At 41.3% G+C, this 21,776-nt stretch overlaps 1 protein-coding gene across 9 annotated transcripts in view; it reads left to right on the top strand.

Annotated features, from left to right (window-relative positions):
• Window positions 1-21,776, top strand: part of DSCAM (DS cell adhesion molecule) — a 459,192-nt gene that overhangs the window by 375,421 nt on the left and 61,995 nt on the right. For all 9 annotated transcript variants that reach the window (XM_064152540.1, XM_064152541.1, XM_064152539.1 and 6 more), the window contains 2 exons: window positions 4,410-4,543; window positions 18,292-18,445. In XM_064152540.1, the coding sequence (XP_064008610.1) occupies window positions 4,410-4,543; window positions 18,292-18,445 (288 nt within the window). The remainder of the gene's footprint in view (window positions 1-4,409; window positions 4,544-18,291; window positions 18,446-21,776) is intronic.

Here is a 21,776-nt window from a genome sequence, read left to right as displayed (position 1 = left end):
CCCCACCCCCCATTATCACAGATGTCCAGTTTTGTCTTTTTTACTAACAAAAATAAGCTATAGAATAATAAATTTTACCCTTGTGATGCTGGCAGCACTTGATAGAAATGGTGTAATTACTCTGAGGCCAGCTCAGAGGGAATGAGACGTGGGCAGCACATGTAAGTGTATTTTGGCATGCATAGGCCTAAATTGTAGGTGGAATCCTAGAATCAGGCAGGTTGGAAGAGACCTCCAAGATCATCCAGTCCAACCTAGCACCCAGCCCTATCCAATCAACTAGACCATGGCACTAAGTGCCTCATCCAGTCTTCTCTTGAACACCTCCAGGGATGGTGACTCCACCACCTCCCTGGGCAGCCCATTCCAATGGCAAATCACTCTCTCTGTGAAGAACTTCCTCCTAACATCCAGCCTGTCTATGTGAGCAATGGCACTACTGGCAGCATTCAGGAGTTTGTTTTGTTTTGTTTGTAACTGTAACTGTCAGTAGGATAGTCCTGTGTGGTACAGAATTAAACACCCATTATAGAGCAGGGTTCAGTTTTCTGATCTACTGGTGATATCACACCTAGATGTACCATACTCTTTGAATTTACCTCCCCTGCTGTTCAGTACTGTGAAGAAAAAAGGGTGATAATCTTTCTGCTTATGGAAAGGGGAATGAGAAAGTTCCTGGAGCTCCTCCCCATTATCTGGCACATCTCAGTGCTGTTTCCCAGACCAGTCGTATCTTTATAATTGCTTTCTCTGTGTTAGCATTTCCTTGCACTGTCAAGAATACAAAGTGTTCTCCTCCACATGAAAGCAGTGTGCTATTTCCACGTCTTTCAAAGCCTTGCTGTTTAGGGAATGAGGCCATCTTTGATCTTAAAATTGCCAGATCTGCTGCCTGGAGGGTTGCAAAGTTGTCTAGAAGCAGTCTTTGGCTTCTCTGTGCTCAGCGCTAGTTGTCCTTTATCTTTTTTACCATTGTTTTACCCCAGGTGACCATGAAGAAAAGAAATGATGCTGTTGTGCACATTGAGCTTGTCTTTGCTGGGATCTGTGGGAATCAGTGTGCTAAATAAAGATTCATGGAGAATTCAGTTAGAAAGCCCACATGTCCTGGTACTGCTCTCTCATAATGACTGAAGCTAGTAAGGCTGTGGGATGCAATGGCAATGAGAGAAAATACCTCTGAGTTAGCATAGCAAGGTCAGGGCCTTTCCTCTCCTAAATAAGGCAGGTATCACACTTCCCAATCACAGTTAGTTCAGCTTTTCAAGGAACCCATGTCTAGTACCAAATGTTTCAGTTAATGCTGAGCTAACTAATATTATTCTTTCTTAGGTCCCGGAAAGGTGGACCTAAGAAAGGGGGTGAGTTTGAACAATGACTTTACCCTCTGTTCAGAGGATAGTGGTTGGTTTGTGAGGCATCAGATGACAGCCTGCAGAACTCTTGCTGAGGAAATCTAAATGCTTCCTCACACATGGTTACTTCCACATGCCCAGCTCAGCTAGCAAAGACAATGTAACAAAAACAGGTGTAATAAATGAACTATCAGAATGATTTTGTCACCACTGTAAAAACTGTTGCCTGATCCCAACCCCTCCACAGCAAGCTGGAGAGGTCCTTGCATTAGAAATTTGTTTACATGGATTCTTGACTTTATTTCTGGACTCTCCTTCTGTTGGTCTGTACACCAGAAAGTAATACCACATAAATAGTGTGTTTCATATCTGTCCATTGGCTGGAAAGTGCTAGATGAATTCTGAGTTAATCCCTCAACAGCAGACAGCCATGACCAATTACCATCAGAACCTGTCCCTATAGATCACATCCTAATTTAACAATAAATTACTTTAACCTCATACATCTATTTGTAGTGATTTCCAGAAACATTAGTAACTGTAAAGGAATCCTCCAGTGGGTTAAGTAATTACCCTGGAGAGCTAGCTTCTACTCTTCAGCAGCAGCAGCAAATAGCATTTCTAATGAGCTGGGTATAAATATCAAGTTGAATGCTGTCAAGCATCAATATTTACTCTGCATTGGGTAGAACTCCTAACTGAATTAGCCCCTTTGCAGCAAAGGGCTGGGTTTGCATGTAATTATAATCCTGACATTCTCACTGGATGCCTTATTAGCTTTCTCAACATGTTATAAATAGAAATTGCACATTCAGAAGTGTGTATATATGTCATTTTTCTTACATCTTCCAGTAGTACCTGTAGAGACATAAAATTGAAGTTCTTCTGATGTGCTTTTTAGAAAACCTGAAATAGTTAGCTACAAAGCTAAGCAAATTTAGACCCTTGGCAGTCTGGCTTCTCTTTATAGGCAAAGATTTGTACAACCATAATATTTACTTATTTAAATGGGGTAGAACATAAATTAAGGATTCATCTCTTAATATTCAAGGATTACTTCCAGGAGTGATATGTCCCAAGAAAGAGGAGGGCAGGTGATAATGTTGGGTGGCCTGCATGGATGAAAAAGACACTCCTGGGCACTCTTCAACACAATAAGGGGACCTACAGAGGAGAGAGTGCTCCTGGGAGGTGTGCAAAAATATTGTCCAAATAGCCAGAGACCAGATTATGAAAGCAAAAGCCCAGGCAGATGGGCAGGGACATCAAGGGCAACAATAAAAGCTTCTATAGGTATGTAAATGATAAAAGAAGGCTTAGTGAAGAGGTGGTCCCTCTCTGGAAAGAAACCAGGAGCCTGGTCACCCAGGATAAAGAGAAGATTGAGGTATTCAGAAGACTTTTTTTGTCACAGTACTCATTAGCAAGGGCTCTCACCACACTGCCCAAGAGCTAGACCATTGAACACCCACTCACAGTAAGTGAAAATCATGCTTGAGACATGAATAATCTGAAGGTGTGCAAGCCTATGGGACCTGGTGGGATCCATCCACTTACCATGAGGGAACTGGAAGATAAAGTTGCCAAGCCAGTTTCCATCAAGTGGTGTTCCTCAGAGATCAGTACTGGGGCAAATGCTGTTTGACATCTCTGTCAGTGACATGGACAGTGGGATCGAGTGCTCCCTCAGCAACTTTTCTGGTGGCACCAAGCTGTGTGATGAAGTAAACATGCTGGAGGGAGGGATGCCATCCAGAGGGACCTTGACAGCTTGAGCCGTGGGCCAATGTTAACCTCATGAAATTCAACAAAGCTAAGTGCAAGGGCCTGCACCTGGGTAGGGACACTCCCAAGCACAAATACAGGTGGCTGGAGAGTGGCTGGAGAGTGTGGTCAGGAGGACTGTGGGGTGGTAATTAAGGAGAAGCTCATCATGAGTTGATAATGCACACCTGCAGCCTAGAAAGCCAAACATCCCAGGCTGCACCAAAAGAAGCACAGCCAGCAAGTCAAGGGAGGTGGTTCTTTCCCTTTACTCCATTCTCATGAGATCTCACCTGGAGTGCTGTGTCCAGATCTGGAGCTCCAAACACAGGAATGACATGCAAGTGTTAGAGTGGGTTCAGAGGAGGGCCATGAAGAAATTCAGAGGGCTGGAGCTTGTCTCCTATGAACACAGGTGGAGACAGCTCAGACTCTTCAGCCTGGAGAAGAGAAGGTAAGGCTCTAGAGAAACCTTGTAGCAGCTCTCCAGTACTTGAAGTGGGCCTGCAGGAGGAGGGACTGTTTGTAGTAATACGTAGTGATAGGACCACAGGTAGTTATTTCAATCTGGAAGAAGCTAGATTTATGTTAGATATTAGGAAGAAATCTTTCACCATGAGGATGGTGAAGCCCTAGAACAAGTTGCCCGGAGAAGCTGTGGAGGTTCCAACCCCAGAAGTGTTCAAAGCCAGGTTAGATGTGGTCTTGGAGCATCCTATATAGGAGGAGTTATCCTTCCCAATGAGAGAGGATTGAAATTAGATGATTAGTGCCACTAGCTAGATACAGACCAAATCAGGCAGTGTTAACTGCATAGGACTACAGCTCATTCACTCTCCACTTCCTTACATTCACAACTCTGCTTTGTGTGTCCATCAAAGTGCTCATACATGTGTTAATTATGCAGTGAATAATATTTTGACATGAGTTATGTGTTCAAAATTGACAGTTTATAATAACATGTTGTTTGGCAATTTCACTGGCTGCAGACCACATACATGCATATAGGATCTGGGTGATACATCACAGAAGTTTAACTATCAGTGGCAGCTTCTGCTTTGGAGCCCTCTGAAGCAGAGCCTCTACCCTCTTAAGTTTGGGGGTATAACCCCACAAGCACTCTTCTCTGACATGGACAACACAGAGACTCCTTGTGGCACAGGGCATCCATCTTGGTCCACAGAGACTTGGTTACCAAAGTGGCACACAACCCTTTTTGGTTTTTACTCCTTTTTGCTAGGATGGCCAAGTGCCTGCCATGGGCTACAATAACACATCTTGATTTTCCAGTTCCAGGTCCTCCTGCTGGTGTCAAAGCAGCTGCAGCTTCAGCCTCCACCGTCTTTGTCTCCTGGCTCCCTCCCCTCAAGCTGAATGGCATCATTCGGAAGTACACAGTCTTCTGTTCACACCCCTACCCCACAGTAAGTCTCATGGTGCACCACAACCAGCCAGCACTGATTTAAAGTGCTGAAGCAGTGTGTTTGAAGATACTCAGTGCTTGATGTACTCCTTACCAGTTAATTTTCTGCCATTTGTTCACCCTAAGCAAGGGTGATGATACTGTGATACTGTGAAGTGAGACCCTGGGACTATGGGGGTGACTGAGCACAGGTTTTGAGTTTTCCCAACTGTCAGAGTTCTGCACTGTTTAACATGGCTTACTCAGCACTGAATTATAAATTATTTCAAAACTCACAATTGGATAGAGTGTCTTTTAAGGCTTGTTTTTCTCAGAAGTACTGTTACCTTCTAAAGGACCAGCTGCACCAGCCCTGTTATAGCTGAAGGCAGGTATTTATGCACCCATACTTAGATGGGTTTTCATCTAGGTTCCTGCCTTTTTGGCTTGAGTGTTCATGTGTGAAGGAACGTAATGACTTATGAACAAACATATTTGCTTTTGAATAAGCTTATTTAGACCTGGAATACTAGCCCATTCTAGATCTACATGTTATTACTTGCTGAGAAAATTGAAATGAATACTAGGTATGTTTCCCCCTCTCTGAGTCTCAAAGAAACCCAGCTACCTTTAAACACAAGGGCAAGTTGCATGCATAGTTATTTCAGAGTACACTGAAGGATCTACTTTGTTTTTATCCAAGGTTTTCATTTAGTTTTGAGATGGTTTAGTTTTGAGATGGACTTCCCATCAAAGGCAGCACTGCAAGTTGCAAAATGAAGTATTAGTTTAATAAACAAGGACAGCTTTGCTCTGGAAGTAGGAGACGTTTGACAGGGTAATTTCCAAAGTGCCTCAGGCTTGTTTTAAAAGTGGCTGAGAAGTGAGAGGGTGCCTGTATGGGACTCTGCAGGCAGACACAGCCTCGCCCAACTCACTCTTTCAGCAGGTGAACCAGTTCTGCAGGGAAGATGGGACATAACACTCATATCCTTCGATGCCTTACTTAAACCAATGCATCCTACTGTAAACAGGATTTATTAGTCGCTTCCAAAACTAAGGGCTGGAGATATCTTGGCTTCATTTGCATTTTGGGACTACTGACTCCTGACTATTAATTTAATACTTGTAGCCATGCAAGCCAAACTGTCTCAAGCATACCATGTAAATCTAACCTAGCCAGAGATTCTCCCGTCATATTTGTACATTTCCATGGCACACAGCAGATTGAAGAGGTCAGAGTTTACAGACCTGGACCTTGCTGCTAGAGCTCAGAGACAAGTGGGAACGAAGCACTTCTGGGGGCTTGAAGAGAACACCAGGTGGTGCTGCTGGCTCTTGCTAGTTGCCGTGTACAAAGCTGCAGTATTTCTTCCGGAGGCTTTGATAGCAACAATTTTCAGAGTGTTTGCATCACCAGGGAAATAAGCATCCTCAGCTATCTTTTTTTCCCCCTTTTCCTCTGATGTGTAGTTCTCTCATATGCAACACTATTTTTTTAAGATTGTATATTCATCTGGGTACCTTTTGAAGCACCTCAGTTTTAAGTCTGCATTTTATCTGGTTACCTTTTAGAGTACCTTGGTGATGGACAGTGACAATAGTTGCTTTTACTGCTGGTCTTGTCCTGTACTGAATTTTACTGCTGTATTTTTGTGGTGTCCATCGTGGCATGACATGAGTGTATCACTACTTCAGCCCAAAGTAGAGGCCCTTGGAAGTGTTTGGGTTACACATTAATTTTTAATATGTGCACGTGTAACTATCCTGTTGTTACCTGTGTGCAAGAAGGATTGTATGTGTGGCCTGCATCAGGAACAGTGTGGCCAGTAGGACAAGGGAGGTTATTCTTCCCCTGTACTCAACACTGCTCAGGCCACACCTTGAGTACTGTGTTCAGTTCTGGGCTCCTCAATACAAGAGAGATGTTGAGGTGCTGGAATGTGTCCAGAGAAGGGTGACAAAGCTGGTGAGGGGCCTGGAACACAAACCCTGTGAGGAGAGGCTGAGGGAGCTGGGGGTGTTTCGCCTGGAGAAGAGGAGGCTCAGGGGTAACCTCCTTGCTGTCTACAACTACCTGAAGGGAGGTTGTAGCCAGGTGGGGGTTGGTCTCTTCCCCAAGCAACCAGCAATAGAACAAGGGGACAGAGTGTCAAGTTGTGCTGGGGGAAGCATAGGCTGGATGTTAGGAGGAAGTTGTTGGCAGAGAGAGTGATTGGCATTGGAATAGGCTGCCCTGGGAGGTGGTGGAGGCACCGTCCCTGGAGATGTTGAAGAAAAGCCTGGATGAGGCACTTAGTGCCATGGTCTAGTTGATTGTATAGGGCTGGGTGCTAGGTTGGCCTGAATGATCTTGGAGGTCTCTTCCAACCTGGTTGATTCTATGATTCTATACAAATATATCTGTGCACATACATATAGTTGTGTATCTATGCACAATACATATCTATGAGGACACTTCTTACAGTGCTTCTCACCAGTGTTTTCCAGATCAGCATGAGTTGTAGTTTTGCAGAGCAGTTCTCCTCTTTCAGTCCTGTGTGATGAGTGTGGTAGTAATCACACTCAGTGGTTAGTTTCCAGAATCCAAGTTGGATACCTTTAAATGCTTACCTAAACAAACACATTTAATACATCACACACTCCATCAACTTTATTTCAACAAAAATACCTTTTTTTAAAATGTTTTATTCTTAGGAGGACTGTGAAATAAAAAGTTATTTTATACAGAGCTAGATTTGCAGCAGATATGGTCTGTATATCCCAAGAAAATTCTTGCATGTTTCACTTTTGGCAGACAAGTAGTTGACAGAGAGTGTGGTCTCAAATTAGAGCATGAAGGGGAATAAATAAATACCTGTGTCTTTATCATCTTTTATTCCACCATGACTAGTGAATGCTGTAGCTGGAGGTATAGAACCATGAAAACTTCTTGAACAGCCTCCTTCATTTAGTCGAAGCTCTGTTGCACATTAACTTTGCTAAAAGTCTCCTACTTGGTTTGTAGACCTGTATTGCCAGGCTTTTAAAGGGGTAAGAGAAAATGAGATTTGGGTGACTTTTAAAAAAAAGAAAACTTTCACCAAGCAGGTCAGTACACTGCAAAAAGAGGAATCGATGGGATTAGATTAAATAAAATTCAGGTGGCAGAAAGTGCCTGGAAAAGGTCATTGTGACACAAAGCATGCAATGGCTAACCAGCCTGGGAAACTTAATCTCACAACAGGTCAAAATCAACATAGAAAGAAGGCAGGAAAATGAAGCAGGATTTTCTGGTTTGGAAAGAGATGAGGAAACATTAGAACTGACAGGGAAAGAAGAGAGAGAGGATAAGAGCTGAAGATAGATAGACCAATTATGTCATTTTAGTGTCAACGGTATGACAGCTCTCAATCAGAAATACACATGAAAATCTAGTTTGGTTTGTTGGTCAGAAAAATTCAGCTATTTTTGTTGTTGTTGCTGCTGGAGTTTTGTTGAAGGTAATTCATTGGTCAGCCATTCACTGATAGGAACGGACACGTTGAACAGACTTATCCTGATGCTTTCAGCAAAGCAGGTCATTAAGTTGTGCATCTGTGTTCTGCTTTCTTCATGGTACCCCTGCGGATTAATGGAAAGGACTCATGTACTTAGAACTGCACTGGAAGAGGATAATAAAGGAGGACTGCTCTCCATCTCAGTGATTTTTCTTCTCAGACATTGTTAGCTGGATATTGTCTTCATTCCACTTAAATTAACATGCAGAGAAAGATGCCCTCACTGTTGTTCTCTGATTTCCTGATAGTGAAAGCTAAAACCAGAACTTGTTTGGGCAACAGTGTATAATAAGTGTTGGGACATGAACGACATCCAATACTGCCAATGGCCTAAAATGTCATAGTAGTTTTATTGAAGCCTTTCTCTCATCTAACATAGGAAACGATTTAGTAGCAATCAAATATGTTTCTTTTTCTCTGGAAGTTCCATGTTATCTCTACCATTGTTTGGTTTCAGTTGGATATGTGCTTTGGCCAACTACACTTCCATTTTTTAAACTTCCATAGAATAATAGAATTTAGCTCGCAAGGTTGCTCTGGATGTTGCCTAGTCCAGTCCTTGTCTTGAAGCAAGTTTAATTGCATAAATTACTCAGGGACATGTCAAGTCAAGTCCTGAAAATTTCTCTGTACTCTGAACACTGTCTCTCTGGGCCTCAGTTACAATATTTGACCATGATCTTGTAGCAAATTCTTTCCCCCCTCTGCTTATCAGAATTTCCCATGTTAAAGCTTTTTCCACTCTGCAACTTCAAAAAGAACTCCATCTTCTTTGTATCATCTGATGAAGTACATGTAGATGGCAATAAAGTCTTCTCTGAGCCTTCGCTTCTTAAGACTGACAGACATACCTGTCCCAGTCTGTCCTTTTATGTATGTGTTGTGTTCTAGAAGCCTGCCTGTCCTCTGGCAGTCCTGCCCTGTACTTGCTCTAGTATGTCCTATGTCTTTTTTGCACTGGAAAGTCCTAGCCTGAGAAGAATGCTTTGACACAGTCTCCCAAGTGCAGAGTAGAGGGGAAGTATTTCCTTCCTGCACCTGGTGGTCATGCTGTTACTGCTGCAGAGTTGTTAATACCAGACCTTCTTTTCTGCAGAGTTGCCTCTTGGACGGTTGGCCCTCCAGCTGTGCTAGTTCATGGGGTTCTATCTCAGCTTTTGTATTTGTTCTTTTTTTAACCTCAGGACAGTCAAATCACCCCGTGTCTCCAACCTGTCTAGGTCACCCTGAACAGCAGCCCTGCTCTCCGACATATAAGCTGATACCCTCAATTTCAAGCCCTTCACAAACTTGCTGATAGTGCACTCTTGTTCTGTCTCGTAAGTAATTAATGAAGACATTAAACAGTATCACTGTTGGAAAATGACCCCTGAGGGATACTACTAATTATTGGCTTGCAGCTGAACTTTGCAACACTGATCACAAGACTGAACCCAGCAATGCAGCTTATTTTCCATCTATTATATTGCTCATTTATTCAGTACATATTTCACCGATCTGTTGACAATGAGACTGTAGAAGACTGGGTCAAAGGCTTTCCTTAAGCTGAGCACAGCATCCATCACCTCTCCTCTTTTGCCATTCACCTTGTCATAGAAAGCAGTCAGGCTGGTCAAGCATGATTTACCTTTGCTAAGTGCATATCATCTGTTCCTTCCTCTCCTTCAGGTGTTTGAAAATGCCATCTAGTAGTATTTTCTCAGTAACCATCTCACATTATTGAAACTAAGTTGGCCAGCCACTGGTTACTTAGATCCTCCTTCTTGCCCTTCCTGAAGATGTGCTGTCATAACTGATGCTGCAATGGCTGCACCAGACAGCAGTGGTCTGGCTTCCTCTATTCCCAAATGGGCCCCTTCTTCCAAGACTAGGAGCTCACTCAAGCTCTCCCCACCCAAGCAGTCACCAGGTAGCTTGTGAGCACTGCTATTGCCATGTGCTTCTGCTGCCCACACCACACCTGCAGCAAAAGTGAAGCATGGCACAGGCATCTGTCAGTCTAATAGGACACTTACACTGGTGCACTGTGTTCCTGTCTAGTCAGAGTGCACTGGCTTCAGAGTGGACTGGCTTCCCCATAATTGAGAGTGCTCTCCGTTTTGAAAGGTGTGTGTCTGTTTAACACTATGTGTGTGTGCAGTGTACAGTTTCTCCATCAGCAAGGCTGCACTACCCAATCTAATCATTACTGATTTCTTCTGCAAAGCTGTCCCTATTTCACAATGTTACTGCTGTTTTCTCTTGGGCATGACATTGATTAATGTTGCTATTACCAAACCCAACCAATAACTGTTCAGCACATTACAGGAAGGACTGTGGTTCTTACATGCAAATTCATTTGACTTTGATTAAATACTTCCTATTCATCTTAGTTTCCTGAGTTCTCAATAGTCACATCTATGCCAGACTTTTAGAACTCTTTCTCTTTGACACCAAATTTCTTATTGTACAGTAGGAAGTGAATTTCCAGGGAACAACAAAGCTATTCCCCAAAGCCCCTGAACCAAACTGTGGGCAGCTTCTGGCAAAATTCTGTCTGAAAAAGACTTGACATTGTGCTTCACTTTACAAGATGAGTACCCACCCAAGTATGAATTTAAATCCTACTTTTCTGTTAGGAAGAACGAGTTTATTCTCTAGTCTTTAATTCTGTCAGTAGTTTTATTTGTCAAAGCTGTTGCTAGTTATGGGATTCTACAAATAAATATGATCTGCCTTTTAAACCTGCCTTGAATCAGATTCTAAATAACCAGAAGTCTAAGACTGGAAGAAAAAATTTCAGAGCAAGCTGATCATGATCCAGATAAATGGAGTGGGAATGTTCATGTAAAGATCCCAGATGATACTCTCATACTAAGAGTGTTAGTTGGATGATGAATTAGAATGCATAGCAGACCCTATGAAATAGAGATGGTGAATAGGAATTATCTCTCTCATACTGCAAACCCTACAGTCAGGCCTCTGTACATGACAGTGACCCGTGTCTGAAAAAAAATCCTTTGAAAACTGTAATCTACAAATCTGAATTTCATCAAAGGATTTAGAAAGACAGAGAAGCTAAAAGCCCAGCAAAATATTCATCTTGGCCTGGAAATATTCCTGTGAAACAGCTGGGTTTGGAAGATGGGAGAGACGAGCATATAAGAAGTACTGATGGAGAAGCAGGAAACAGTCTTACATCTGGCCATAACACAAGTCAGTTTGCTTGAAAATATAATTGATATTGTGAACTGACCAACATCTGGGACAGCCTGGGACAGACAGTTATTAGTCTTCTTGGTATACCTATTTTTCTGTGAGAAACATACTCTTAAGCCTCTTAGACTTCTATATTTGTTTAATTTTTTATCTTTTGCTTTAAGGCCATTAAGAGGGGAAATAAACAACCAACAACAAAAAAAAAAAAACAGCTTACTTGATTTAACTTTCTGTCAAATGAAACAACACACACGTGATGTCCACACCAAACACATACATTCCATGTCATCAGTCCTGTTTTAGGATAACCAGAAGCAGCAGCTGGACTGCTGCTTTTGTTTCACAGCTCTATGCACCTTTTTCTAACAATCTGTAGAGCTCCATAATTGAGGGAGAAGCTACACTCATAGTTTCCCTGGTGAAGGTGTCTTACAGTGGGTTTTTATTCTCTTTAGTAGAAAAAGTGTCAAGAGTCTTCCAGAAAACACCTAGGGGATATTTTTTGCAATGTACTACTGCATATCATATAAGGAGCATACACAGGGGAGTCCAGGGGTTGCTCTGTAAGAGTCAGCTCTGCTCTATTTCTGTAACTTAGAGAACCAAGATGGGATTCAGTTCACCTGACTTCAGACATCTCAAAGAGATACCTATGCAGATTTTGGGCTTTTCAAGGTTGTCTTTTCAGCAAAGGAAAGTAGCTAGAAGTTTGGGATGGATGAACCTTATACTAAAAGCTTGCCTTCTCCTCATTCACTCTAGAGAAAGTATACGTGGTTGTCTTAAAGCACGTGACTTGCATTTTAGGCTACATCAAAATATATAGAGTTGTCTTAAACTAGATATGTAAAGAACCAGAATCATGTGACATAAATTCCCACTATCCAGGTATTTTCCAGGAAATTCTTTCAGGCAGACACAAGTCTTGTCTTGATTTGTACATGATCTGTCCAAATTCTAACTCAAGTGAGACAGCTTTGTGTCATACTTTCTGACTCTCAGTTCCTCTGCGGTTTAGGGACTTGAATAAAAGGCATGGAAAATAGAGCAAAGGCAATTATAAGCCACAAGTTATTTGTTGTTATGCAGCTTAGAGGCTTCACTGATTAAAGGGATGCTGAAAGTTTCTTTTAAAAGAGGGAAGAGGCAACTGGCAGAAATTGGATAAGCAGTTGAAGTTACTCCAGAATGGAAGCTTATTTAGAGTCAGCAGAATCTATGAGGTTGCATTTAAAATATACGTTCATTGATTTGTGTGCTATATGCAGTATTTATCACTGTCCTATTTATCATAGGACTTACAACTTGAAGATATTTATGTTTATTATTTCTTGTTTACATAGCATAGAACTAATGTATAATTTTGGGGGGATTTTAAAAACTCATTTTGAATGGTACTAAAAACTACTTTTTAAATATACTGCAGGTACTGTTCACAGCTTTTTCACACCTATTTCACAGCTTTGTTATCAGCTCCCAAACATAGCACATTTACTCTTTTAATTGCTTTGTCAGCTTTACCTTTTTTTGCCTATCATCTTTTCGTCACAGAACAAGTCTCAAGGGAGCTGTGACAGAATATAAATTAATTCTGATGATGTGCTGCTTTATGGGAATTTCAAAAGGCCTTGTAAAGCCCTGCTAAAATAAATTTGAAATGGATTTTTTCATAAAACTCTAGTTTTGTCTCACCACCTAATTTCACCTACAGATATATCACTATAGGCTAACTGTAAGTCCTTGGTGTCACATGCAGTGTATTTCAGCAGGCTTGAATTCATCTTATTCCCTTCTCTATCACAAAGGGGTTTGAGCACTTGGGACCACATTGTATCATTCAATTTGTGAGTTGACTGAAATGTTCTGAACAAACCTCATTGTTTTGTGGGGTCACCAAAGGAAGCAGTAGAACTGACAGTATAGAAGGAGGTCTTCTGATGCTCTGTGGCCACTGGTTTATGATGTTACTGGTTCTTCTGTGATCATGAGCCCCAGGACGCTGATGGACTCTGTGAGATACTGCAAAGCGGCAAGCAGATGAGGTACCTCAGTGGGTTCTAAACAGCACACTGTTGACTATGTGGGCTACCTGAAAGTCCAGGCAGTAGAATGTATTCCAGGTGTAATTTCTGGAAACAGGTTGGCAAGATTTTCCTACGTATGGGAAGCTGACTCTGTTGCACAGCTTCTGTTTACAACAATGATTTTTGACAGTGCTGAGTGAAAAACAGATGCCATGTTTCAAACCATGAACCAAAATAACACGAGCCGAACAGAGGCCATGGTATCCAGAATGCTTCTGAAATCTGTGCTTCAGAATTGATGGTCATTTGCAGTTTTCACAGTCTGTTCATCTATGAAAGGAAGCAAGACAAAAGGCAATAGTCCTGCATAAAATTACAAGTCCATGACCTCAAGCAGAGTTTCACATCTTTAGGGAGTTCACTGAGGGAACACATCAGTGGTCTGCCTGCTCTGCAGAGATACAGAACTTGAAGTTCGTTCTCTACAAACACAGAAATGGATTGGTTTCATAACCCATTTTGCTTCCAGGTAGAAACAACTTCTTGTAGCCTCCATTACTGGATATTTTCCCAGTCCAATCGACAATAAAAACTCATTTCCAAGAACAACAAATACCTGAGATAGAGCAGCACAGACAGTTCTGTGATGGTGTTATGCAAAACGGTTAAATCTTTGTGGTTTAACCTTGTAGAACTAGCACTTTAATTACTGATGAGACTCAAATGCTCTTTGTAAGCCTCATCCATGCCGCTAATTACACAAGGGCCAAGAAGCAGCCTACCTATATTGGTCAGCACTAGTATCTCTAAAGCAGATGTTTGGTTCTTTCAAAAAAGAGCTATTTACACTAATGAAAACTGAGAGCTCAAATTAAAAAGTGGTGTGGATCATCAGAACGGAGTCCCTTATCTCCCCACCTTTAGCAGTGGAGATAAGCCCAGAGGATGCATGTTTAGTGAGAGAAACCCAGCTAGGAAAACATGAGTTCACAGAGGCTGCTCAGACTAGACATAAAGCTGATTGTTAACTGAGAGGTTATGAAACCAGTGATCGATATGGGCAGGAGGGAACAATGTAGGCAGTGTCTCCCAACTCCACTTCTGTTCAGTGATTCCGTTAGTGACCTGGATAATAAAATTATGAGAGTGCTTATTAAATTTGCAGGAGAAAGAATGCTTGGAGGGATGGCAAATATACTGGGGGCAGAACTAGAATTCAGATGGATCTTGATGAACTGGGACATTAGTCTGGGAAAAGATAAAATTTAGTACGAGTAAATGCAAGAAAATGGATACTGCAAATATCCAGCTACAAAAGTACTGTGTAGAGGGCAATTGGTTAGATTCTTCAGAATAGGTTTTTGTGGTTACTGTGCATTCCAAGATGAACATTAACTGTCTTTATAATCCTGTTGTAAAAGCCAAATGCCAATGTAGAATATAGTTTTGGAAGCTGTGTTTGAGAAGGCTATGGACCATCATTTGAGAGTTGAAGGGATTACAAAAACTGCTAGGAAAAAAAAATATGTTGAAAGCATTGGGTTTGTTAAGTGTAAAGAGGTAAGAGTACTGGTAGGGAAAGAAATGGCAAAACTTCTTGTAGATTTAAAGACTGGTGAAAAGGTAAAGGTAGTAAACTATTCTCCAGGCTCCTTACAGACTGTAAAAGAAGCTATGGGCTTAAACTGCAGGCTTGATTTCCAGAGAGCTCTCTAATAGTAAGATTAGTTAAGCAATAGAATAAGTCTTGCAGCTTAGGGAGTTGCAAAATCTCCATTTATTCTAAATCTTCAGACCCATATTGGACAAATATCTGTCTGAAATGACACAGATGTAGTTGAATCTGATTTGAAGAAGGCAGCTCTGAGTAAGCTCAGGGTCCTTCCAGTTCTGTTTTCAGGTGATGCTGTGGCCGTATTTTATACCTAAATTCGTAGTGAAAACGCACATACCACTCTAGGCAGCATATTTATGTAGTTTTAATTTTCACCTTGGGGTAGTCAGTATAAAGGCAGCCAAGTTGTATATGCTCTTAGTCACAACCCACACCAGAAATCTGAAGTATTTCTTCTTTTCCACTCTTGTCCTTTAAGTCTCTGTATGGCTTTCTCAGATCACCTCTCTAGTTTTCTTGAAACTTGCAGAGAACAAGCAGAGATCTTCAGCGAACCTCTCAAATGCTTCATAGATGTAGGTGTTGTAGACAAGGTTCAGGCTTGTTTTGACTGAATAAAATTCCAATCCACAGTAAATGTTTCCTGTTACCTTACCTCTCCGCTTGGGAAGCTCCCTGCTTGCTTGAAATTTTGTTAGACACTTGTTTGGTTGTTTGTTGTTTTATAGCTTTCTCAGGCAGGGTTAAAAACTGCAACAAGCAAACGAAACAGAAAAGCAGCCAGAGTGTTCTGAATTGATGCAGCACGTTACCTATCTAATTGCTTTCTAAAGGAGTTAGAAATGCCAGGAGATGGCATGCTGCTTCAAAGCATACAAAGCAACGCACATCAATAGAACTGAAGTTGCATCAGAAGATGATGATGTTCCCTGCAGTGGCTGTTTCTCAGCAACTCTTGCTGTTGCCTGGTTTAGGAAATAGATTGTCTGCACCCTGATAAAGGACTTAGACTTCATTTTATTCTTCACAGCCCCTGCTAGCTTTTTAGAGACTTGGCCCTGTCTATGCTTCCTGGAGAGTGAGCTAAAGACAGAAGAACACTTAACTCATCATCTATAAGCTGAATATAAAGAGGAGTAGGATTAAAAAAAATATTAGAAATCATTTGTGCAATTCTGTTACTGCTTTGGGGATAAAGCAGATGTATCTGTTTTGTACTGGCACATGCAAAGAACAGTATGTGACAAGGTTATACTCCTTTAAATTGATTCTTATTTCAATTTTTAAATCTTTGCTGATAAAGCTTCTTGTGTAATGAAAGTCTCTGGCACGTTGGTCTAATTTAAATGACAAGCAAAAGTTAAAGGCAAAATCGATTCTTTGTCACTGGAGCATCCCCAAGTGTTTAGAAGGGAATGTAGCTGAGGAAATAAAAGGTGTATTTTAACCAGTCAGAAACCAAATTCATTTGCTATAGCAATTTGTTTTGAGAAAAGAAGAATGATTAATTTAATGAAGATCCTTTTACCAGATTCACTTGATGAATTAATTCAATGAATAATTGAATTTGTATTTGGAATAGCTGCAGTTGCAAACGTGTGAATGATACTGGTTCTCCGTGGGCAAAAGAAAGGAAGATGAGACATTTGAAAATGCATTACAAAAGCTAAGTCTGTGATTATTCCCTCTTTGGAGTCCAGGAAGAGAAAGCTTCTCTGTTTTGAGAAAGCTTTGCTTAGTTTTCTAGCTGATCACAAGGAACTAAAGGAATTGTGCAGGATTTTTCAGTTTTGTCAGCTTTAAGCCTCAAAGCAGGAGCACTCAGTATGAGTGCCACAGCTTCAAGGCTGAGGTTTTCCACTTCCACCATATTCCATAGATAAACCACAGATTTTCCTGGGCTGTGTTTAGCAGTTGTTTAGAGAGTGTATGTCTGTCTGACTCTCCCAGTCTCTACCATTGCAGAGGAATGAGGCATTTCAAGCATAAATCTGCAGTATTAGGAGTGACTTCCGAAGGCAGCTATGTCCATTTCATAAATTATGAGAATCATGGAAAAATCAGTGTAAATTTAACTGGACTGGTCTTTGCCAGCTGAAACTGGCTACCAGATTACACTAAGAGGTGTTTAATGATATCTCAGAAACAACTCACTTTGAAGGACTACGTATTCCAATGCTTTCAGGTCAATCTCTTTTTGAAATGCTAATCAGATGAATTTGGCCTTTACCACCAGCAGATATTTGTATATCAAAGAAATTCTTTGCACAGTGAATCAAGTTTAGGTTGCACTGATATATTATTTTTAATGCTGATTCCTAGTAAAATCTTCTACGTCATTAATGTTCTCATTATTTTTAGCCTAGTGTTAGCTAGCCATTACTGTGCTCAGTATTTCACAAGGAAGTATTATTCACACTAATGGTTCATCATTACTGCTCTTTTTTTACGTAGGAGAATCACAAAGCCTGTGTCAGAAATAAAGCTACATTGAGCATCATAATACCATTCAGAGCTGATGAGGTTTCCCTTCTCCTCCACCTAGAAGTCAAGCTTTTGATGGAGGATGTGCTAAGGTGCACAAAGCCTGCATCCCCTTGTAGAAGTCTGTATGTTCCTCTGCACCTTTCCTTGTGCAGTTTAAGCAAACTGCAGAACACCTCAGCAGTTAGCAAGTACTGCATAGCAGCAGGTTGTCTTTGCTGCAGCCTGTGTCCAAGGCACTTGAGTGACAGTGCAAGAATAGGCTGGACTGGCATTTCTTCCAGATCTTGTTATTCCCTGTTAATGCAGCTAAATATCTGAGGTGACCTTCTGCTGGGAATCTCTGACTGGAAGTAGTTTTGTGACTAAACAAAACCTGGTTTTGGGGAAGTTTGAACAGTCTGTTGCAGAATACAGTTTTATTTCTTGATTCAGTCTATTACTGAAGGAACAGACCACAAAACCTAGGGACAGGGAACATCAGCACAATGATTTTTAGGTGAGGAAAGATGTATCTCAAGCAGTAAACTCCAGGATTCACAGCAGATGCAGGACTGAATCCTCTGTTGGGAAAACTCTGTGCAAAGCAAAATTGGTTTGTCAGAACTGTTTATGGTAAAAATTTGTCAAATATGTTCACTTAAATTGTTTATCCAACCCTGTAAAAGTAAATAGATCCATAAAACCCCTAATCTGAATAAAAGCAGTTTGTAGGGATATAGTCCCAAATTCACTGAATAGAAATTGATTGCAAAAAGTTGTTATGTCTGCTCTGTTTATTGCCATGTGTTTGAAGCAATTGAGCTATTCCAAGTACCTTGCAGTAGCAGGCTTTGCAGCACTCAGGTTAGCAGACTTTCTCCAAATGCTGTTTATTTTAGTCTGGAAATATTTGTCTCTCCCACCACAGGTAATCAGCGAGTTTGAAGCCTCTCCTGACTCATTTTCCTACAGAATCCCCAACTTGAGCCGGAATCGCCAGTACAGCATCTGGGTGGTAGCAGTGACTGCTGCAGGAAGAGGCAACAGTAGTGAGATTATCACAGTGGAACCGCTAGCTAAAGGTATGGTGACAGCACTTCAAGCAAGCCAGAAATTTACAATGCTAATTGCTGGTATAATTGGCACGTGGCTTCTTTGTGCCTCGTTGCTTACAGAGAGTGGGATTTGTCAGGAGTAACTTCAGTTCGCTCCAAAAGTTAGGTGACAACTCTCAGCTAATTGCCCAAGCTTTTGCTGTAGTCAGCAGAGAATGACGTGCTCCTCTAGGGGATAATTCATCCCACCTACCTTAGAAGGAAATAAATTGCTTTCTGGAGCAATTTTTATCTTCTTTTGTGGAGTGCAGAGGGTTTGCAGATGATCCCACTCTCCTTCTGTATGTGTCTCTTTTCTTTCTTGCCATACAAGATAAATTCTTTATCGTTCCTCTCCTTACTAATGTCTCTTGTGTACTCTGTAAGTACTATCCCCTGCATAAAATAGTCTGATTAACATATCTAAGCTCTGAACAATTGTTCTCAACTTGCATCAGCTTTGAAGTTTGCTGCTTCTATTTCAGATACGAAGAAGGGATAATGTGCCTCGAATCTGGTGTATTTTTTTCCTAGCTGTGTTAGTTATTCTGCTAAAAGATACTGTTTGGGCCCGTAATCTGTGCCTTCTGTGTGCTGTGAGATGTGATGCTTACAAACCAGAGCACCTTAGCTTGGAAATAGAGACTTAATGATCAAGACAGTGAGAAAAGTCCCATCTGAACTCAGTTTCCACGTGGTCTTTATGCTGACTTTTCTTTTCCACTCAAATTTGAAACATCACAGGAAGGCTGGAGATGGACTTTTCAGAAAGGACCACAAAAATGGTCGGGGGTTAGCGCACCTCTGCTATGAAGACAGACTGAGGGAGCTGGAGTTGTCCAGCCTGGAAAAGAGGAAGCTCCAGGGAGACCTAATAGCAAGCCTCCCAGTACCTGAAACTCTTTAAAAACTCTGTAGTAGCTACTATGTTACTATTGTAGATCACAATAGAAGATTTATCAGTGTAAATACAGGGGGGGGATTTAGCAAGATAAAGAAGCCTAAATCAGAACAAGCAGGAAAATCCTTGCTTGCCACACCAGCTTTGTCTCTGTTACCTGAGAAGGGTCATCTTCACTTTCTCTTTCTGGAAGTTTTTTATGCAGCCTTTCAGAAGATCCCTTTTCTTGGTAGCTACATAGTGTTAGTGATGTCACCTGAAGGATGTCTGAAGGCTGTGAAAAGACTAAGGGATCTAAACAATCTGGAGCTTTTCCATTGTTGAATTCCTTACAGAATAGCTTCATACTGTGTTATGACCTCATTGCTGTCTACAACTACCTGAAGGGAAGCTGTAGCCAGGTGGGGTTGGTCTCTTCTCCCAGGCAACCAGCGATAGAACAAGGGGACACAATCTCAAGTTGTGCCAGGGGAAGTATAGGGTTGGTGTTAGGAGGAAGTTGTTGCCAGAGAGAGTGATTGACATTGGAATGGGCTGCCCAGGGAGGTGGTGGAGTCACCGTCCCTGGAGGTGTTCAAGCAAAGCCTGGATGAAGCACTTAGTGCCATGGTCTAGTTGATTGGCTAGGGCTGGGTGCTAGGTTGAACTGGATGATCTTGAAGGTCTCTTCCAACTGTGATTAAAAATAGCTTGTATGAAAAGACCAGGGGACTCTGAGGAAAAATAATTACTTACTTCAATACAGACAAGTGAATGTGAACAAGACTTTATTCTGAATGATGGTTGAATGCGTCCACTAGTAGTCATACAGTAGTATTGCTCCTAGTTCTACTAGTATCCAATATAAAGTTATCATAAGATGATGCTCAGGACAAGCCTCTCTTCCTTGGTCTTAGGACTGAAAAATGGTGAATAATCCATTTGTGGAGATTTTGCTGAACACTAGGAATATTTATAGATAGCAATATTATGAACTTTGGATGTAGCCAAGTTAGAAATTATTGTATCATGTACAATATTTCCTGTATGAATGCATTGCTGGGTCTTTTCAGAAAGCTGTGAGCAAGCGGTAGTCAGTGATAAGGGCAGCATATGCACAATGAATGGTGGACAGAGCTAATAGCCTTGAAGACCTTTCTCTTCCCCCAGTACTTCTGAAGCAAGTTACACGTTACATGGTTTGAAACAGTCATAGTTTGGTTTTGCCACAAGTCCCCAGTGCAAAATGGTCCTATGGGCCATTACTGTGAAGTCTGCTCCTTTTTTTTCCTCCATGTATTTCTCAGTAACTGTCCAAGTAATGATACCATCATGACAGCTAATGAGAGTTAACTTTGAATTGAATTATGTCAACTTAATTATAACCCCTTTAACAACCCCTTTGAGAACAATGAGAATGTCTAGATAGGGGGTTGATGTGAAATGGATAGTATAATTTAAATGAAAGCTTAATTCAAGTTAACATTTCTTTCTTTAGCGACTTCATTTCTCAGAACAGATTCCTATTCTCTGTAATTAACTGAGAAAAATAAACAAAAAAGCTCCACAAAGAGAAAATAATCACAGCAGTAAAAGTTCAGTCTCCACATAGCAGGAGACTTGAAAGTTGTGGGTTTAGCCTATCAAATGCATCTAAGACAGAAAATCTTACATTCACCTTCTTCCTATTGCCTGACCATGATTAATGAAGAGTGGCATTTGCCAGCAACATGATCATAACAGATCTAGACTCATGGCAGTCTGGTTCTCTGAGGAGAACTCTCTCACTTCAATGCTGAGTTTCCTTTGTTCTTGTAGGCTGCTCAAGCATTAATGTTGAAGAGATTTGTCTCCTAGCCTGTGCTGTTTTCTGCTTAATGTTTTTAAACACGTACAGCTCACATGATGGTACACACACCCCTTTGATCTGTTTCTTTAATGCATTCAGCATACTGGGATACATAGGATATTCTCCTGTGAGAAGGTAAATGAACTGAACTCCTGACAGAGGGTATCACAGTATCACCAAGGTTGAAAGAGACCTCATAGATCATCAAGTCCAACCCTTTACCACAGAGCTCAAGGCTAGACCATGGCACCAAGTGCCACGTCCAATCCTGCCTTGAACAGCCCCAGGGACGGCGACTCCACCACCTCCCCGGGCAGCCCATTCCAGTGTCCAATGACTCTCCAAGTGAAGAACTTTCTCCTCACCTCGAGCCTATTCACTGCTGACTCTTTTGGTTTACACCAAGCTGCAGTGAACTGTTGTAGCTCCTCTTCAGTGTGCCTGTACAATTTGCCTTCAAAATGTATTTGTGTTTTCTATGAAAAGAAATGGGTTTTGTTTTTTTTCAGTGTGTTTTGACCTCTTGCAAAGCATTTCTGCCTGCTTCTTATTCTTTGACAGTAAATATAGGAGTCATAATTTGAACAAAC

The sequence above is a fragment of the Pogoniulus pusillus genome, chromosome 12, assembly GCF_015220805.1.
Source record: "Pogoniulus pusillus isolate bPogPus1 chromosome 12, bPogPus1.pri, whole genome shotgun sequence".
Taxonomy (NCBI): Eukaryota; Metazoa; Chordata; class Aves; order Piciformes; family Lybiidae; genus Pogoniulus; species Pogoniulus pusillus.
Note: the sequence above shows the minus strand (reverse complement) of the source record. Positions and strands in the feature narration are given on the sequence as shown.